Source organism: Schistocerca gregaria, chromosome 8, assembly GCF_023897955.1.
Source record: "Schistocerca gregaria isolate iqSchGreg1 chromosome 8, iqSchGreg1.2, whole genome shotgun sequence".
NCBI classification, from domain to species: domain Eukaryota; kingdom Metazoa; phylum Arthropoda; class Insecta; order Orthoptera; family Acrididae; genus Schistocerca; species Schistocerca gregaria.
Genome location: NC_064927.1, coordinates 357,690,607 through 357,712,229, shown reverse-complemented (window position 1 = coordinate 357,712,229; position 21,623 = coordinate 357,690,607). Strand labels below are relative to the sequence as shown.

Sequence of the window (21,623 nt, the reverse complement as noted above, 5' to 3'; positions counted from 1 at the left end):
GATTCATGGTTCAATCCCGCGTCTGACCATCCTGATTTAAGTTTTCCGTGATTTCCCTAAATCGCTCCAGGCAAATGCAGGGATGGTTCCTTCGAGAGGGCACTGCCGACTTCCTTCCCTAATCCAATGAGACCGATGACCTCGCTGTTTGGTCTCCCACAAACAATCAAATCCAACTATTTCAGATTTTATTTGAGTCCATGCCACGTCGTGCTGCAGCACTTGTGCATGCTCGCAGGGGCTCTACACGATATTAGGCAGGTGTAGAGTTTCTTTGGCTCTTCAGTGTAATATGAACCAAGAAGAGTCGTAGCTCCCTCTTCCCTTCCCTAAGTTTGACAAATTACATACAGCCATGCGAACTGGACTTCTGAATTCGTAATTCTATACCCGTGTCCACCCTGGACGCGCCGCGTCTCACACGAACGCGCGACACAGAGCAGCACAGGACGGCGCAGAGCCAAGCAGAACTGCTCAGAATGTAGTACAGTGTTCTTAGGTCCGCATCAGTGTTCCAGTGCGCCCGCGCTCGCACCAGTAGAAACAGAAGACGAGAAACGCTGTCGAAACAAAACGCTCGTGAACAAATTGTTACCTCTGATTCACCGACACGGCGCGCAACATCTTCGCTGTGCAGAGCGTCGCGCTGTGACGTCCACATCGGACGCGACGCGCTGCGCCGGCACCTTTTCCTGGTTTTGCGCGCCGCAGTCGGCGTGGACGCGGCTTATTAATACATGTTCTGTGTTGCACCCCACGAAATTTTGAGAAGACCCCATTTCTTTAAGTTGAGACGTATTCGGCGCTGACATTTCACACGTTTTTCCTCTTTCCTAGAGGAGAACTTGGTATTTTTTTAGTTTCCATTGATTGATTTTGGGTCCGCAGACGAACGTGGTATGACAAGACCGTGTTATTCAGTCTGTCATAAACGCTCTGCTACTGAAACCAGAATGTGGTCACGGCAAGCCGTGTCAGGTCTTCTTTGACCACATAAGTCCGCCTGCTTAGCTGAGTGGTGACGTGCTTGCCTACCATGCAGCGAGTCCTGGTTCTATTCCCAGCTGGGTTCGGGATTTCCTCCGTCCGTGGGCTGGGTGTTGTGCTGTCATCATCATCATCATTATCTCATCATCACCAACGCACAAGTCGCTCTGTGTGGCGTCACCTGAAATACGACATGCACCCGGCGGCCGAACTTCACCGGACTGGGTCTCCCGCCCAACAATGCCACACGATCATTTTTTGACCACAGTGTGTGCAATAGGTGCCTGAAGTCGCGGGCCTGCTTGTTGGAACGGCCTCTTTCTGGACTCGATAAGGACTATACGAGAAAGGGGCAGAGAGTAGTTTGGGGGCTATTTTGGCAACATTATGTTCAAATGTGTGTGAAATCTTATGGGACTTAACGGCTAAAGTCATCAGTCCCTATGCTTACACACTACTTAACCTAAATTATCCTAAGGACAAACACACACAGCCATGCCCGAGGGAGGACTCGAACCTCCACAGTCCATGACTGCAGCGCCTTAGAACGCTCGGTTAATCCCGCGCGGCGCAACATTATGCAAATCGCCACATCAGCCTCGAATGCAGGACAACTCCGGAACCACCGCTGTGCTGAGGGGAAGGCATAATTCCCCGCGAACAGCTTGTGTTAAAATTATATAACATAAATTACAGGAGAGGCAAGTGGCGTCTCGTGTTCGTCTCCCTCCTCATCTACCCCTCTTTCGGACGTCTATGTGTTGGTGATAACCTTAACTGAGAGAGAAACGCTTATCCAGCCCACCACTGCATACATGAGTGCGGTTAGCTACTTGAAAAACAACATCGGAATTGACCAGTGTAACAGATTTGGAACGACCTGTTGTTGAATCGAAAAAATGTTTGCCTCCTCAGTCTTATTGCCTTGGCATTGTACTGCATATCATTTTCAGTGGAGTGAAAACTTGCCTATGAGGAAGTGACATAAAGCTTGGGGTGACAATTAACTACTTCCTGAGTGAAATTTTCACTCTGCAGTGGAGTGTGCGATGTTAGAAAACTGTATGCTGGGCCCAGACTCGAACTCAGGACCTTTGCCTTTCGCGGGAAAGATTCTGTGTCGTTGCGCATCATTGTTGGGAGAGTATGAGCAGCTGGAATAGGGAATTACCGGGCCATGCATTGGCTGCCGTTAACGCCGAAACAAACGGCTGTGTTTGATGTGGTGCCATGACTGGAAGCATGGAATACTAATGTATGGCGTCGCATTGTGTTTAGTAGTGACTCGCAGTTCTGCACCACCCAGGACGATCGTCAAAGAATATGGCGGTGACTTGGGGAGAGGTTCCACTCTCTCCATGTTTTGGAGAGGGACAGCGATATTTCTTCTCGCGTCATTGTCGCGAGGAGCCATCGGGTATGACTTCAGGTCTCGGCTGATAGTTACTGAGGGAAGTCTGATGGCACAATGGTATGTCCTATGTCGTGGACTTCCTACGTTCTGATGTGTTTCTTCTCATGAGATAGTATCGTGGTGCCATTTTTCAAGTGGACAATGCTTGTCGACACATGGCACGTTTCTTTATCAGCTGTCCGCATGATGCACTGCTGCGCGAGGAACTCACAAGGCCACCAAGATCCCCAGATCTATATCTAATTGACCAGATCGGACGTCAACTTCATTCCGGTACCTGTCTCCAGAACATCAAGGGCCAGTTACAACAGTTACGTGGCAGATTCCCTCGGGATAGGATACAACGACCTTATGACACCCATCCCAACGGAATGAGTGCATACATCCATTCCATAGGGGGTGCAATGTCAAACTGATAAGTGGGCTCATATTGCCAAGATACTCGTAAACTTAAATCGACTTTGTAATCACTGACATAACATCACATACTTTCTCAACTCGAGAAGGTTCATTTTATAGTATCGAAGGAAACTGACGGAGATCCGAAATGCGAAATAATTTGGGTGAAAGTCACGGTTAAAAAAGGCTCGAACATTGTAATTGGATGTCTCTATAGACCATCTGGCTCAGCAGCTGTTGCGGCCGAGCACCCGAAGGAAAATTTGGAAAATATTTCGAGTAGATTTCCCGACCATGTCATAGTTCTGGGTGGAGATTTTAGTTTACCAGCTATAGACTGGGAGACTCAAACGTTTATAACGGGTGAAGGGACAAAGAATCCAATGACCTGAAAACTACATTGAGCAGTTAAACAGAGAACCGACTCTTGGCGATAACATATTGGACCTTCTGGTGACAAACAGACCCGACCTATTTGAAAAAGTTAACTCAGAACAGCGAATCAGCGATCATAAAGCGGTTACTGCATCGATGATTTCAGCCTTAAATAGAAATGTTAAAAAAAAGGTAGGAAGATTTTTCTGTTTGGCAAAATGACAAAAAACAGATTTCAGAGTACTTGACAGCTCAACAAAAAAGTTTTATCTCAAGTACAGATAGTGCTGAGGATCAGTGGACAAAGTTTAAAACCGTCGTACAACATGCATTAGATGAGTATGTGCCAAGCAAGACAGTAAGAGATGGAAAAGAGCCATCATGGTACTACAACCGATTTAGAAAATTGCTACGGAAGCAAAGGGAACTTACAGCAAACATAAACATAGCCAAAGCCTTGCAGACAAACAAACATTACACGAAGCGAAATGTAGTGTGAGGAGGGTTATGCGAGAGGCATTCAATGAATTCGAAAGTAAAGTTCTAGGTATTGACTTGGCAGAAGATCCTAAGAAATTTTGGTCTTATGTTAAAGCGGTAGGTGGATCAAACCAAAATGTCCAGACACTCTGTGACCAAAATTGTACTGAAACAGGGGATGACAGACTAAATGACGAAATACTAAATGTCTTTTTCCAAAGCTGTTTCACAGAGGAAGACTGCACTGTAGTTCCTTCTCTAGATAGTCGCACGGATGACAGAATCGTAGATATCGAAATAGATGACAGAGCGATAGAAAAACAATTAAAATCGCTCAAAAGAGGAAAGGCCGCTGGACCTGATGGGATACCAGTTCCATTTTACACAGAGTACGCCAAGGAACTTGCCCCCCCCCCCCCCCCCCCCCCTTCTTGCAGCGGTGTACCGTAGGTCTCTAGAAGAGCGTAGCGTTCCAAAGGATTGGAAAAGGGCACAGGTCATCCCCGTTTAAAGAAGGGACGTCGAACAGATGTGCAGGACTATAGACCAGTATCTCTAACGCCGATCAGTTGTAGAATTTTGGAACACGTATTATGTTCGAGTATAATGACTTTTCTGGAGACTAGAAATCTACTCTGTAGGAATCAGCATGCATTTCGAAAAAGACGATCGTGTGGATCCCAGCCCGCGCTACTCGTCCACGAGACTCGGAGGGCCATAGACACGAGTTCCCAGGTAGATGCCTTGTTTCTTGACTTCCGCAAGGCGTTCGATACAGTTCCCCACAGTCGTTTAATGAACAAAGAAAGAGCATACTATCAGACCAATTGTGTGATTGGATTGAAGAATTCCTAGATAACAGAACGCAGCATGTCATTCTCAATCGAGAGAAGTCTTCCGAAGTAAGGGTGATTTCAGGTGTGCCGCAGGGGACTGTCGTAGGACCGTTGCTATTCACAATATACAAAAATGGCCTTGTGGATAACATCGGAAGTTCACTGAAGCTTTTTGCGGATGATGCTGTAGTACATCGAGAAGTTGTAACAATGGAAAATTGTACTGAAATGCAGGATCTGCAACGAATTAACGCATGGTGCAGGGAATGACAATTGAATCTCAATGTAGACAAGTGTAATGTGCTGCGAATACATAGAAAGAAAGATCCTTTATCATTTAGCTACAATATAGCAGGTCAGCAACTGGAAGCAGTTAATTCCATAAATTATCTGGGAGTAGGCATTAAGAGTGATGTAAAATGGCATTACCATATAAAATTAATCGTCGGTAAAGCAGATGCCAGACTGAGATTCATTGGAAGAATTCTAAGGAAATGCAATCCGAAAACAAAGGACGTAGGCTACAGTACCCTTGTTCGCCCACTGCTTGAATATTGCTCACCGGTGTGGGATCCGTACCAGATAGGGTTGATAGAAGAGATAGAGAAGATCCAACGGAGAGCAACGCACTTCGTTACAGGATCCTTTAGTAATTGAGAAAGCGTTACGAAGATGATAGATAAACTCCAGTGGAAGACTCTGCAAGAGAGACGGTCAGTTACTCGGTACGGGCTTTTGTTGATGTTTCGAGAACATACCTTCACCGAGGAGTCGAGCACTATACTGCTCCCTCCTACGTATATCTCGCGAAGAGACCATGAGGATAAAATCAGAGAGTTTAGAGCCCACAGAGAGGCATACTGACAAACTTTCTTTCCACGAAGAATACGAGACTGGAAAGAAGGGAGAACTGATAGAAGTACTCAAAGTACCCTCCGCCACATACCTTCAGGATGCTTGCGGAGTATGGAGAAGATGTAGATGAGAAGGTTCATTTTATTTGCTATTCCACTTTTGGCTACAACACCGTTGTGTTAGGCTGTGTACGTCTAGGATTACGAAATGCTAAATAGTTCATCAGTGCTACATGTCCAATATGGCCTTAATCCGGTCATGTGCGTAACAACCGATTTTAGTCAGCTTGCACATAATTTATCGCTTACTGAAAACGACCATGACGAAATTTCACAAACCAATCGTAAACAACCTTTTCCGAAAGGCAACTAATAGCCGCAAGTTACTGAAAGAAGTTCGAGGCATTGTTGTTGGTTTAGGTCTTTGTGAAAATCGTGAGAAATCATCCGTCGAAAGCATTCACGTAAAATTTCTGTTTTCTTCACGAAGTGTCTCTAAACGTTCGGTGTAGAAAAACAGCTCGTCCCGCTTCTGACATGCCATTGTTTTAACAACAGCAAATAAGTAAATTTGAAACAATTGTCACCTGTCAGTGGCGCCATCTATTTCTCCTTTGTAAAAACTTCAAAATCGACCCTCACAACATAACTAAATTTTTCATATTCTATAGGCCTGCCCTATGAATGTACACTCCTGGAAATGGAAAAAAGAACACATTGACACCGGTGTGTCAGACCCACCTTACTTGCTCCGGACACTGCGAGAGGGCTGTACAAGCAATGATCACACGCACGGCACAGCGGACACACCAGGAACCGCGGTGTTGGCCGTCGAATGGCGTTAGCTGCGCAGCATTTGTGCACCGCCGCCGTCAGTGTCAGCCAGTTTGCCGTGGCATACGGAGCTCCATCGCAGTCTTTAACACTGGTAGCATGCCGCGACAGCGTGGACGTGAACCGTATGTGCAGTTGACGGACTTTGAGCGAGGGCGTATAGTGGGCATGCGGGAGGCCAGGTGGACGTACCGCCGAATTGCTCAACACGTGGGGCGTGAGGTCTCCACAGTACATCGATGTTGTTGCCAGTGGTCGGCGGAAGGTGCACGTGCCCGTCGACCTGGGACCGGACCGTAGCGACGCACGGATGCACGCCAAGACCGTAGGATCCTACGTAGTGCCGTAGGGGACCGCACCGCCACTTCCCAGCAAATTAGGGACACTGTTGCTCCTGGGGTATCGGCGAGGGCCATTCGCAACCGTCTCCATGAAGCTGGGCTACGGTCCCACACACCGTTAGGCCGTCTTCCGATCACGCCCCAACATCGTGCAGCCCGCCTCCAGTGGTGTCGCGACAGGCGTGAATGGAGGGACGAATGGAGACGTGTCGTCTTCAGCTATGAGAGTCGCTTCTGCCTTGGTGCCAATGATGGTCGTATGCGTGTTTGGCGCCGTGCAGGTGAGTGCCACAATGAGGACTGCATACGACCGAGGCACACAGGGCCAACACCCGGCATCATGGTGTGGGGAGCGATCTCCTACACTGGCCGTACACCTCTGGTGATCGTCGAGGGGACACTGAATAGTGCACGGTACATCCAAACCGTCATCGAACCCATCGTTCTACCATTCCTAGACCGGCAAGGGAACTTGCTGTTCCAACAGGACAATGCACGTCCGCATGTATCCCGTGCCACCCAACGTGCTCTAGTAGGTGTAAGTCAACTACCCTGGCCAGCAAGATCTCCGGATCTGTCCCCCATTGAGCATGTTTGGGACTGGATGAAGCGTCGTTTTACGCGGTCTGCACGTCCAGCACGAACGCTGGTCCAACTGAGGCACCAGGTGGAAATGGCATGGCAAGCCGTTCCACAGGACTACATCCAGCATCTCTACGATCGTCTCCATGGGAGAATAGCAGCCTGCATTGCTGCGGAATTTGGATATACACTGTACTAGTGCCGACATTGTGCATGCTCTGTTGCCTGTGTCTATGTGCCTGTGGTTCTGTCAGTGTGATCATGTGATGTATCTGACCCCAGGAATGTGTCAATAAAGATTCCCCTTCCTTGGACAATGAATTCAAGGTGTTCTTATTTCAATTTCCAGAAGTGTATTATCTGATTTAGACTGATGAATGGAAACATCATGACCACTGCCCACAGCGAGACTAAATACCACCTGGTGCTTTGAAGTCACTTGACGTGTAAGGAAAGTACAGTGCCAAGCACACATGTCCCACGGGCGCCGGCGGGCCCATAGGTACCGACCGGCTGCCGTTTCATCCTTGGACAACGATGTCACTGGCACTTTTAGGTGAGGGGTATTTTGAACTGTGGTTGAGTAAGACACCGGTAGAGGTCGGGCCTGAACAACCACTGCCAACGGCAACAAACAATTGCGCTGTATCCACAACTGCTTTGTGTGTAACGTAATTTGCTTTGTGTGGTGGATTTCATGTTTTTTTTGTTTTTTTGTTTTTTTTTTTGTTTTGAAGTGAGGACAGAGACTGATTCTGGTGCATAAAGGGATTTGAATGCTTCTCTCGACACAAGAAAAGGAATCAGCAATCCCTATGACCGTTGTGTCAGTTCTGCTTTCGTGGAAGCACAGAGCGTGGACGTAGGATGGCAGCCCTTCGAGAGGGAGGCGGGACGTATTCCCCCGCACGGCTCCTCTCCCCTCGGGTAATATAAGTCCTCGTTTGTATACGGTCGCGACCGACTGTCACGATATACTGCCTGCGTAATATGTATTGGCGTAGGGCAGCACACAACTCTCCCAGGTGTTTTCAGTTTTCACGACCTGGTGCCACCACTACATGTTCAAGTAGCGTGACGAAGCTGAGTGCATTCCATACCAGTCCTCCCACCAAAGAAAAAAATCCGTGGCACTACCAGGAATCGAACCCATGTCCTCTGCATGGCAGTCGGCCGCACTGACCACTCACCTTCACAGGAATTAATTCTAGAAGCCTTGTAAAGATAAAAGATTTATTGAATGTTCCATTCAGGCGTTTATTTTAGCTGAAGTATACATTTTGATACGTTACAAATTTTTCATGATAAATTCCCGAATATCTGCTGTTTGAAAATAACAGTCAGTATACAAAACTTTAATTAACTTTAATTAAAGTGAAACGAAATATTCACAACCTAATAATTTCAGAAAGCTACAAATTACTTGATACAAAAGTTATTGCACTGTTTCTCAGTGTTTCGTAGGATATGTTTTTGATTCAATCACTGCCTCGCTGCTTTGCATGGTATCGAGTCAATCAAATGTCAGAGAGAGAGGAATGACTTAAAATATTTATGTCTGAAAGAACAGAAACCACATATATACAAACATATGCGGCCATTAAGATTATTTTCGTGCAGATCCACTAGCTCTCCTGATCTCTTGCGGGAATCAGCGTGAGTCTGCGAGCGATGAAAATTGTAGACAGGAGCTGATAGGGGTAATTTGCGTGCGTCAAGTTGGGAATTAAGGTTGGACGGGAAACGTACTCGGATAGCCGAAGAGATTGAAAGATGAAATGCTAGGCGAATAAGTACCCATTGGATGACGACCTAATGTCCATATAACAAAAATCACCAAAGTGTCAGTGTATTTGCTAATTAATTTACCAACTGGAAAGTACCAATTACCAAACTCGTACCTACATGTGCGAGCCGTGAATCTGTCAAAAAGAAAGGAAACTTAGAGTTTGAGAACCCATCGACATTGAAATCATCAGAGACTTAACACAAGCTTTGGTGAACGAGGCTAGAGAAGGAAATATCTTGTAGCGTTGCTGAAGAAACCACCCCGTAATTCACCTGATGTGATTTACGTAAATCACAGAAAATCTAAAACACAGAAAATCTAAATCTAGATGGCCAATAAACGTCAAACCAAACTCTGCCATTGATATTAGTCTAGTGGCTTAAACCAGTATACCTAGTCGCTTAGGTGAATTAGGTGATACTCAGTCTTTTTCAAACGTAATACTAAAAATGAGCACGAGGCAACCTAATTATCGAAGGTTGGCACACTGATTGTTCTAAACTAATAGGCGATTCATATTGTGGAAAAGTACTCCTTAGATATCGAAGAATCAGTTCTGCACGATGAATTTGAAAATATTTTATACCATTATGCCTCAAGCTTTTAAACCTGATGAAAACTGATGACATCTCATACAAACATAACAGTATAAAGAGCTCTTTTTCTTCTTGTTCATTATTCAGTTGTAACAGTACAAAAGATATTATAAACTTACTTACAGGGCACAGATATAGACGACACGTACTTGGCAGTGTTAATTAATTCACTTTCAAAGCTATAACCTAACGTCCTTCTCCTACTTTAGGTGTAGCTTTTTTAGCTTTTTGTGAGAAAGCAGGTAACGCTGGTGTAGTGGCAGTTTGTATGCAGTCCTCCAAGGGGCGCTAATTAGCTCTGAATAACGGTGGGCTTCTTCATAATATAAATAAAAGAAAGAGAAAGTGCGCACGGTGATGCTGGTTACTCTATACAACAGAAGCACCGAAAGAGACCGGGCGCACCAAGAGAAACACGACGGAAGACTCTTTCAGTTGCGTTAATGACGCGTGTCTGTTTTATTTTGTAACGATTTCCCGTCCTTCTCTTACGCTCTCTGTGTTTCTCCCTCTCTCCTAACTCTCTTTTAAGACTGTGTTCGCAGAACAATTTCTTCTCCGGCACGCAGTTGAATTCGTTATGGCCCCTTTCCTGGTCTATGAGACAAACAGGCAATATTTAAAAACAGGCAAATCTACTAACCGACTATCCTAGAACCCGGAGCACCATGTACTCACACATTTGGAGGTTGCCTGTCTAACGCCTCCCAGAGGAAACAAAATTGTAATTTTCAATATTTCGCATCATTAGTGACCGGACTGAACATTTAAAATGACGTCATAATCTACTCATTAAAAGGTATAATTATATATCAGAAGTTTAACGCAACAAGACAAGTACTATACACGGCCCAGTCACCTTAATGTGATCACCGCCTATGTTCTACGTCAACGTGCAATAACCACTCACATAAGGCGGGTGGCCGCATTAGGAGTGGAAGATATATAAAGCGTGTCGGGGGAGTGGAGTGGGGAGGCTGACGGTGGCGGGGGCGGGGGGGGGGGGGGGGGGGGGGAGGGGGGAGCAACCAGGCAAACAGTGCAGTCGCTGTCGTAATACGAAAACAGAGTGATTTATCTGACAACCAAAAGGACATGATCATTGGCTTTCGGGCCAAGAGTGGTTGCATTTCCGAAACGGCTAAGTTTGTAAACAGTTCGCGTGCCGATTGGACACTTCAATTGCATTTGGTGCAGCTCTCATAAGGTCTTGGATGGCGCAGGTGGTATGTGATGAGAGATACTGAAGGAAATGGCTGTTAGTCTGCTCAACGCCACACTGGCAAAGAGCTGAGTCCACAGAGAAACTCCAAGTCCGCAGATTGGTCTTGCATCTCGTTGTGTTTGATCGTAATATATTGAGAGACCTCCATATTGACCATTGCTCCGAATGTCCAGGGGAAGTTCTTCCTTTAGAGCCATCCATTCACCCATATACCGACACTTCTCCCGCCATCGCGAGATCCTTGCCGTGTGTGGATTCTCGATGAGAGCCTCAGTAGGTGTCAAGAAGCTCTTTCTTAATTTCAGCCTAGGATGTGCGGGATGACGACCATATAGTGGATGGGCTTCCTTCGATGTGGCCTTACTTTTCTCATGTTTCGTAGCGACCTCACGTCTGATTTCAGGAGGAGCTATTCCAGCGAGGCAAATAGAGTTTGTCCACAGGAGTAGGTCTTAAGCAACCCGTGATAATCCGGCAAGACTCATTTAGAGCCACATATACGTTCCTGGCATGACTGGACTTGTACCATACCGAACATGCATTTTCACCAGTGGAATAACATAAAGCAAGCGCGCTTGAGCGTACACTGCATGGCTGCGGAGATGTATACGGGCGGTTAGACGTGCAACTGTTGAGCAGCTGGCCAGCCGGATGAATGAATGGGCAGCCGACAGTGTCTACTCAACGATAGTTCAGGAAACGTTGCTGGGTATGGCCTGCGTAGCAGCTGTTTATTGGCGACGAAGGCTAGAATTTGCACGACAATACCGCAGCTGGAAGCCCAATGAGAGGCGACTGGTAAGCGGGGAATGTTTTCGTGGCTTTCCCTGGGCGATATCATCATTCTGGAAGGTATAATCAATCACCAAAAGTGTGCTACTATCATTGGGGACGGTGTCCACCCTACAAGTATTTGTCTTTCCTCCGCACGATGGCATCTACCAGCTAGACAATGCAATGTGTAATATGGCTCTCAGTGTACGTGCATGGTTCAAAGAGCACCAGGAAAAGCCAACCTAACCCCCCTGGCAACCAAACCCATAGGATTTAAACCCAATTGAGAATCTGTGGAACCACCTCGATCTGGCTGTTCACGCCATAGATCCTCTATCGTCAAATCTAACGCAGCTGATCACAGCACTGGAGTCGGCATGGCTCTATATCTGTGAAACGTAAGCATAGATAATCATTTGCTTGTACCAGCATGGATTATAACTAACACTTTAGTCCACAATTCTATATGCTCATAACATAATTTCACTCTAGATGCAAAAGATAATCGTAATTGCTTAACAAACGCGAACCTACACCTCTCAGAAGTTTCACTATGAGTCAACAGCCGCTTTACAAAAATTTCAACTTGCACACTCGAGGACGTAAGTAAGCCTGCACCTGCGAATTGTACCTTTGGGGCACAGGTACAGACTTACACGTTAGGTGTATCGTGATGTAGGGATAACGGAGAACTCGCTAGTTCCAGCTTGCAGGCTTGGTGCGGTGGTGCAGACTTAGCTGCGTCGTGTAACCAGCTTCATTCTTGTCATTCCTACGAGAGATGTGCGGTGGTGGCATAATATTGCAGAGTATTCTTGGAATAAAGGTTCTCTAAATTCACACGACAGAATCTCGCGGGAAATATGCCGTCTTTCTTCCAAGGTTCCCATTCTGGTTTCTCAAGCGTTTGTTTTGCACTTTCCGTATGCTCTATATTCACCTGTCACGACCCTGGCATCGGTTATCTGAATTCGTTCGATGTCTGTTGTCATGCCTACTTGATGAGGACTCCAAACACTGGAACAGTACTCTAGAAATGGTGGCATTAATGCGATTTCCTTTACTAATGGACTGCACTTTGTCGGAACCATTTCAACAAATCTGTGTCTTTATTCATCTACAATACTGCGAAAATATAATCAGCCTACAGAGGAGGTAGTGCGACCCAATACAGAATATTGTGGAAGTGCGTGGGTCACATATCAAACTGAGCGATCAGAGGATATTGAATGTGTACAAAGAAGGGCGGCACGAATGGCTGCATGTTTGTACCCGTGGGGGAATGTCATGGAGATGCTGAAAAACCCGAAGTTGCAGACGCTTGAAGATAGACGCAAAGTTTCTAGAGTCATTTTTTGTGAGAGAAATAGGATTATATTACAATCCCTTATGTGTAGAAGCAGGAAAATCTCGCGAATACGATAACACGAAAAAGAACGCGAAATACGCAGTTTCTAGCGAAATAACGCGGAATCGGCGACTTTTGCAATGTATCGAAATATTTTAAACTTTTCCATACAAGAATGTTATAAAGTTCAAGAGCACAGTTTACTAATATTGGTAACTGATCGCTATTGAATATAAAAATTTCATTTTGAAAGCTTAGGGTCGTGTACAATCTTAAAGTGACAGTTCATTTCCCGCATGACGAACTTCGATGTAGTGTCGAAAACAGCGCCGAAATTATCAAAACTAACGCGGAATTTGGCAAGAAAGACGTCCCATTTAGGAAAAACAATATTTTATTTGACAAAAAAACATCGATTTTGACAGTAAACCATAAAATGGCAAAAATGATAATCGAATTTGACGAAAAGCAACGCCGAGTTTGGCTAAAAAGTAACGTAGAATTTGGCCAATAAATAATATCGGTTATTGAAAAAAAACACCAAATTTAGCAAAAAATAACAAATTTGCCAAAAAAAACACGGAACATGGCAAACAGTGACACCGAATATGGCAAAAATAACGCATAATTTGACGAAAAAAATACCAATAAACTTGACGAAAATAACACAGAACTTAGCAAAAAATTAACGTGGGATCTGGCGAAAAAGTAACACTGAATTTAGCAAACCAGTAACACCGAATTTGGGAAAAAGGGAATATCGAATTTAGAAAAAATAACAGCAAATTTAGCATAAAGTAACTCCAAAAATCCAAAAAACGCCGAATTTGACAAAAAATGACACCCTGTTTATCAATGAACTTTGAATTTGGGAAAAATGATACTAGATTTGGCAAGAAATAATATCAAATTTGACAAAAGTAAAAAAAAAACACAAAACCTGGCAAAAAATAACACCGATTTTAGCAGAAAATAGTGCCAAAGTAGGCAAACGAATAACATCAGATTTGGCAAAAAAACTGAATTTGGCAAAAAATAACAACAAATTTGGAAAAAAATTGACGCTGAATTTGGCCATGAACTGAAACAAATTTTCGCCGTTCATATCTAGTGACACTTTTGTATGGGCCGGTGAAGATAAGGCTGGACGAATTACGGCTTGGACAGAGACATTTTAGCAACAGCTCATCCAGAGCTCCTTATGCGAATGGAATGGGAAGAAGCCCCAATACTTGGTACAGTGGGAAGTACCCTCTACCATGCACTTCACAGTGGTTTGCACACTACGGATATAGAGCAGAAGTGAGATATATCTGTTCACGTTATAAATAAAACGACGTGGCATACTTGATTTTTATCTCTCTCAGGATGTTCGCAGACGCTACAGTTCCTAACATGGAGGTCATGTCAGAAAATTATTGCGAAACGTAGGAAGATTTCCAGATGAGTAACAGGGGGTGCGAAGATCGCTAGAAACAGTACTGCTCATCCACCTGCCGATGTATTAGAGTCAGAAGATGCAAAAATAAAACCTTTTTTACCTAAAGACACATCGGTATTCATTCACCCACTGGATCAGAGCATCATACGAGCATTTAAGGTTCATTATCACCACGAACTGCTCACACCAGCAGCAAATGCAGATCACGAAACGGAAATGTTCATGAAACCTATAGACTGTTGCGTTTTCAGTGAGCCTGGCGTCGTAAAGCATCAGGCGTACCATTATTGTTAATTGCTGGGACAAGTGTTCTTTTGAAGGCAATGCAACAGATATTCACTGGTTTTGACAACAGTGACACCCCGTCTGATTGTGGTGTTCTACAGTGAAGCACTAATCTTGAAGATTTGAACTACTGGGTACTCATCGACGATGAGGAAGCTATTTTAGAGATCATGGATAAAAAATACATTAGTGATACTGTACGAAATGAGCGTGGCAAAGAGGACAAATAATAAGAAGAAAGCAAAGATGTTCCTAGTACATGTGAAATGCTGGATAATTAGCTGAGAAACGCAGCGTTGCCCAGATATTTATTTATAGCTATGCTCGAGACTCTGTATCTGTGGAATTTATTTTTGACTTATAAAGCTTCTTTGTATACAAAGTTTAAAGTAGAATGATTGGGGACGTGAATGAAAAGCTTTTTTTCTTGTAAGTCTGCAGGCTTTTGTGGCCGTTGTCACTAATGTTAACGACATCTGCGTTGTTAGGCCGTGTCATATTTCCTTCGAAAATAATCGACATTTCGACCCCACTGCTGGGATCGTCTTCAGGATGTTTCGGTGTCAACTACTGCTAGAACACAATAGTGGACACGGAAACATCCTGAAGAAGACCCCAGCAGAGCGGTCGAAACGTCGATTATTTTAGAAGGAAACATGACGCGGCCTAACAATCCAGAAGATTTTTAGCTTTAGTGAGAGATTTTTTGTTTCACTAACATCAGAGAGAGCCACGTAGAGTTGGCTGCCACTAAGGTCCACGCGCGCAAGATACAGCTTCTGGCCATGTGCTTTGTTTATGGACAAGGCAGAACATAAGTTCACAAGGAATTGTACATGTTTAAAGAGAAATGGTAAACTGTAGGAATAAGCATGATTAGAGGTATAAAACCTTGCTCTTCTGTGCCACTTCCCATCAAAATTTCCGCTTCTGTGATGCTGCGTTTGAGGGAAGCAGCTTTAAGCCCCTGTGAGTGCAGATAAGAGTTACGTCGTGTCTTGCTATTAGAAGGAGCTTCCAAAGAACGAGTTAAAGTTTGACGTTCTCGGGTTGCAGCAAGTCTTGCTTTACAATCTTCAATGGATTCTTGAGATCACATAGTCTTCAGTCTTTTAGCCACTCAGCTGTATTCAGAAAGACTCAACTATATTCCAGTTATTTTTATTCATAAACAAAGTGAAATCGAAATGTAATGAGTAGGCACCCAATCACGGACTAAACTTAATAAATTCGGTTCTACTAGCAAAAAAATAAGAATATAACTTATCAAAAGATGGAAAGCAATGTCGTCAAGTATTTAATACACAAAGCGAAATCAATAAATCCACATATCCCAGCCAAGTAAATTCAATGAAAGTTTGTATTCATAAACATAAGACTACGGCTTTTAATTCTGTCATTGATGTGAACTTCCGAAAAAAATGTCTGTCACTGAGTTGAAGAAAAAACTTCTGGAAGAACGGGACCTCTCCCCAGGTCCCCGCCATACTCACTGACGATTTCATTCGGGTTAATGCAGAACCGCGACTCACTGCTGAACACAAAGCAAACGCCATTCATCGGCACTCACTGCTTCCAAGTCACAGCACCACTTCAAATGCCGCCATTTGTGTTGTGTTAAGGACAGCTGCTGCATGGAACTATCATTCTCTAGCCCCGCTGCTGCTATCCACCTACAAATCATGCGGAATGACACCACAAACTGCAAGGAGTCCATTACTTGTTCTCGGATGGCAGTCGCAAATGTGAAGGGGCTACGATGTGCTTGGTGCACAATATGGCGATGCTTCCCTGTGGCAATCAGACAAGATCGACTGCAACCTTGACAACGAATAAGGCTGCCCTCACGTTCTTATGCTGTCGAAGGTAGGGGAACTGTCATATCCGAATGCCCCCAAATCCGCATTTTACACGATTCGACCAGCTGGCCAAATGGAAAACACAACAAGACCCTTCCAAATTCTTCATGTGCTGATAACGCTGTCTGTCTCCAGTATGTGGCATCTCCATGTCCTTCTGAGGGATCATTCAATGTCTTAGGCTGCTCAGCCCCTTATATACCCTACTAGGCCTGGTAACTGCACTAAACAAGAGCAACAGAGACATGTTGGTCGCTCTACCCACCGACGTTGTGTACAAGTGCGAAATTCTATTGATCTCTAACCATGTCTTTTGGGTCCTTTGTCAAACAGTGTACATTAAAATATGTCAAAACGTTTGGCTGGAGAGCTGTTTTATCCCCTGCCAGCCTGCCCTCTCGTGAGGATTTTAAATGACAATAAAGAGAAAAAAAGGAACACTATCACTTTTTCATGCCGTGCTTCGCTGATTATGGCTGAAATGTGCTCCACTGTGTTATACCTGGCTGAGATTTTAGGCTCTCTCTCTCAGGTAATTTCTTCAAACTAGTTGCTCAATAACTGACTGGACTCTAGGACGACTACAAACTTCCTTGGTGGATCTTTAGGTCGGCTATGTGACTAGTGAATTTGGTGTGATGTGAAGACTAGCGCAATAAATTCCTTTTGTTGGACTGGCTAGGCGTGTTACAATGTTTTAATAGCCTGTTACAGCTGAGGATTAGAGACAGAGCAGTACATACTATTCGCGTATTCTGTTCCAGTGGTTCCTCAGGAAGCTGTAGGCCAGTGGCTGTCCCACGGTGTTGGAGGAGACGGCGCTGAAGACGCGAGCCGAGTCCTGTCGCCGAATGCCAGAGCCCTCCGTCACGGCCTTCTCCAGGTACCTGCACACACACACACACACACACAAACAGTATGTCGTCAATCCTGTATTCCATGTAACATGTTCGGCTAGCGCTAAGTTACAGGACACCAACAAAGATGCACATTAATAAAAAAAAATAATAATCCAACGCTTCTAGAAAAATATTGGGCGAAATGTAGGTCTTAATACAGTACTGACTGAAGAGTCCAGCCACTTAACATGCATATATATGAAGTGTATATGAAGATGGTATTTGTTCTCTCGGACATGTCCGGCCATTGACCTTCTTCTTCTGTGCGGATACACACGTATTGCCCGAACTCTTACGGGACTCTGTAAGATTGTTTGCCGTAAGTAATGAGTGTAATGGGCAGGGGCACTACGAATGTTGTGTGTGGACATTAAGTTGGGAATGTGGTTCTCATGGGGTGTGTGCAAGGTGTAAGTCCCTGCAGTCGCCTTATCGTCCGTGTCCTCGGTGGCTCAGATGGATAGAGCGTCTACGATGTAAGCAGGAGATCCCGGGTTCGACTCTCGTTTGGGGCACACATTTTCAACTATCCCCGTTTATGTATATCAACGCCTGTCGGCAGCGTAGGGTCTTGAATTAATTATCATTTCACTTAACATACATGTTGCTTCAACTGCCCCGGCCTATGGGTTTTACACAATCCAGGACACCATCAAAAACCACGTTCGAGATTTTTATATTCTCTCGTTCATTACGTCCCAACTGTTAGCCCAACAGAAAAAACGAACAGAACTTTTTTGCAAGAAATTTAATTTAGTTAAATTCTGTGCTGGGATTCGTTTTCGCTGCAGGACACAGTTTTCGAATTATTCAAGCACAACACGTTTCAAGATCACTTATGTACGTTTTTCTTGAGTAATTCGAAAACGTATCCCAGTATAAAATTTAATTACATTACATTTCCTTCAATTGTTCATTTTTTCTGCAGGACTGATAGATTGCACTTAGTGAGGGAGAGAATACGAAAATCTTGCTCGTGGTATTTGAACGTGCTGCAGGTTGCATAAAACCTGAATCACCCAGTATAAACTTTCTCCCCTCTCATTAGACTCGAGCACTAACCCTTAAAAAGCGTGACTAGTGATTTACTTACAAGGGAAGCATGCACCCAATGCATCACAGATACTTCTCATCTTTCAAACGATTATAGAATGTGGAGTGCGGACACTGTAAGGAGGTAATCGCTTCTCGAGCATGAACAAATGAGAACGCAGATCGCCCGAGGGGTGAGGAGCGGAGAGGGGAAACAAGCGCCACCCCCTCTACCAGGGCTGGCACATGCGACCGTGTGCTGTGCTCCTGAGAAAACAGAACTGACGTAATGATTACAGAGATCGCCGATCCCTTCTTGTGTTGTCAGGGCCATGCTCCAAAGCCGTCATGGGCCACTATTAGTCACTTCACACTCATTTCAAAATAAGAAACCGCAACAAGCAACGCACACTACAAAGTATTCAATGACGGCCACAGCATAATTGTTTGTTGAAGTTGGCAATATCGTAAAAATGGAAGTTCAAGTCCGACCGGCATCTCACTCAACCACAGTTCAAAACTCTCCGCCACATAAATCTGTCACCTCAAATCGTCCGCATAATAGTACGGTAGGAATGTTTCGCTACGTCACGTACTAAAATGATTACAACATTTCCAAATAAGGCGTGATACGTACTGCACAAAGAGCGATATCTACACGCATGGCTGCCAACTATTACGGATTATCCGTAATTATTACAGAGATGCCACCTTAATTACGGAGTTATGGGAAGTTACTAAAAAATTACGGAAACAGACATTTTACAATTTGATGTTTCAAAAAGTCGAAGAAGATATTGTTTGCATTTCTTTAATAATATGCTAATGTTTTATAGATCGAAATGATTTACTTCATGAGTTCGCAGTAAACTTAAGAATGATTTCGTCACCTCGGCTTACTAAAGACGTGTTGGAAACATGTTTGCAACATCGTTCGCGCCCAGTACTGGGCTGCAGACGTTGCCAACAACTTGGCAACACGAAACCAGCGTTGCATGGCCGTATCGGTACGGATCAAAGGAACATTGTTCCTGGCCTGCTACCAACAAATGCCGCTACGTGGCGCTAGTGTTTGTTTATGATCTGTCTGTAGGGTTGGGTGTTGTCTTTACGTGTGTTCCTTTGCGAAGTGGTGTAAACAGGAAGAAAAATTAAGAAAATGTCACTCTCTATGAGGCAGAGAGTGCCTCTGGAATGTTCAAAGTCATAGTTTTAAAAATATTAAACAGAAGCGAAACTCCCTACAAAAAAAAAAATACTACGTGGCCTCACACCAACAGCAGTGACATAGATAAAGAGCTTGATTCCCTCATTTTTCAATACCGCAGCAGTAGCAGCAACAACAACAACAACAGTATTCGGTATCCAACTCTGGAAAAATTAATCGTCAGCAAGTTACGTAAGTTGTCGTCATAAGAAAGGACGGTGAAAAAAATGTACGATGCTTTCTGTGAGGCAGAAAATAATATATTTAGGAGACAGCAGTCAGTAGTAAACGTAGATGGGCGGGGCAATCAGCAACTGCACATTGCCTTGTCTCATTCATTGGAAATGTGGGTGACATTGAGGCTGAAGCAATTTTCTTTATTGCAGATGAGAATTTGGATTAATTTTAATAAAAATAAATATATGAGCAGTTAAATATATCTTTTTCTAAATCAGGATTCTAATTTTGAAACTTTTCCGGGGGGTGGAGGGGGGAGTAACCTCTTCATATTTGCTATGTAATTACTGGCAGCCTCTTCCTAGGATTTACAGCCATGCTACAGGTGGCTAAGTAGACAACGTGTTTATTAAAACGACTAAATTAATTGAATTCTGTAATAAATTTCAGCTAGTGATAGCGAATACTCTGTTCAAGAGCCACAAGAGGAGGAGGTATACCTGGAAATGGCCGGCTGACACTGGAAGATTTCAGCCAGATTACATTATGGTCGGACAGAGATTCCCAGATCAGATACTGGATTGTAAGACGTACCCAGGAGCAGATATAGCCTCAGATCACAATATGGTAGTGATGAAGAGTAGGCTGAAGTTTAAGACATTAGTCAGGAAGAATCAGTACAAAAGAAGTGGGGTACGGAAGTACTAAGGAATGATGAGATGCGCTTGGAGTTCTCTGAGGCTATAGATACAGCAATAAGGAATAGTTAGGGAGACTGTACAGTTGAACAGGAATGGAAATCTCTAAACAGGGCTATCACAGAAGGTGGAAAGAAAAACATAGGTATAAAGAAGGTAACTGTGAAGAAACCATGGGTAACAGAAGAAATACTTCAGTTGATCGGTGAAAGGAGCAAATACAAAAATGTTCTGGGAAACTCAGGAATACAGAAACACAAGTCGCTGAGGAATGAAATAAATAGGAAGTGCAGGGATGCTAAGACGAAATGGCTGCATGAAAAAGGCGAAGAAATCGAAAAAGAAATGCTTGTCGGAGGACAGACTCAGCATACAGGGAAGTCAAAACAACCTTCGGTGACATTAAAAGCAAAGGTGGCAACATTAAAGAGTGCAACGGGAATTCCACGGTTAAATACAGATGAGAGAGCGGATAAGTGGAAAGAATGCTTGAAAGCCTCTATGACAGGGAAGATCAGTCAAATGTTATAGAAGAAGAAAAAGGAGTCGATTTAGAAGAGATAGGGATCCAGTATTAGAATCAGAATTTAAAAGAGCTGTAGAGGGCTTAAGAACAAATAAGGCAGAAGGGATTTCTATAATCATTGGGGAAAGTGGCAACAAAACGACTATTCACGTTGGTGTGTAGAATGTATGAGTCTGAAGACATGCCATCTGTCTTTGGGAAAAATATCATCCACACAATGTCGAAGACTGTAAGAGCTGACAAGCGCGAGAATTATCGCACACTCAGATTAACAGCTCATGCATCCAAGTTGCTGACAATAATAATATATAGAAGAATGTAAAAAAATTGAGGATGTGCTAGACGGAGATCAGTTTGGTCTCAGAAAAGGTAAAGGCACGAGAGGGGAAATTTTGACGTTGCGGTTGATAATGGAGGCAAGAATAAAGAAAAATAAAGACGCACTCATAGGATTTGTCGACCCGGAAAAAGCCTTCGACAATGTAAAATGGTGAAAGATGTTCGAAATTTTGAGAAAAATAGGGGTAAGGTCTAGGGAGAGACGGGTAATATATAATATGTACAGCAGCCAAGAGGGTATAATAAGAGTGGACGACCAAGAACGAAGTGCTAATATTAAACGGGGTGTAAGACAAGGATATATCCTTTCGCCCCTACTGTTCAAT

At 44.0% G+C, this 21,623-nt stretch overlaps 1 protein-coding gene across 5 annotated transcripts in view; it reads right to left on the bottom strand.

The window, feature by feature from the left end:
* LOC126284198 (aminopeptidase N-like) overlaps positions 1 to 21,623 on the bottom strand; it is a 1,000,437-nt gene that overhangs the window by 20,058 nt on the left and 958,756 nt on the right. For all 5 annotated transcript variants that reach the window (XM_049982954.1, XM_049982953.1, XM_049982955.1 and 2 more), the window contains one exon: positions 17,163 to 17,306. In XM_049982954.1, the coding sequence (XP_049838911.1) occupies positions 17,163 to 17,306 (144 nt within the window). The remainder of the gene's footprint in view (positions 1 to 17,162; positions 17,307 to 21,623) is intronic.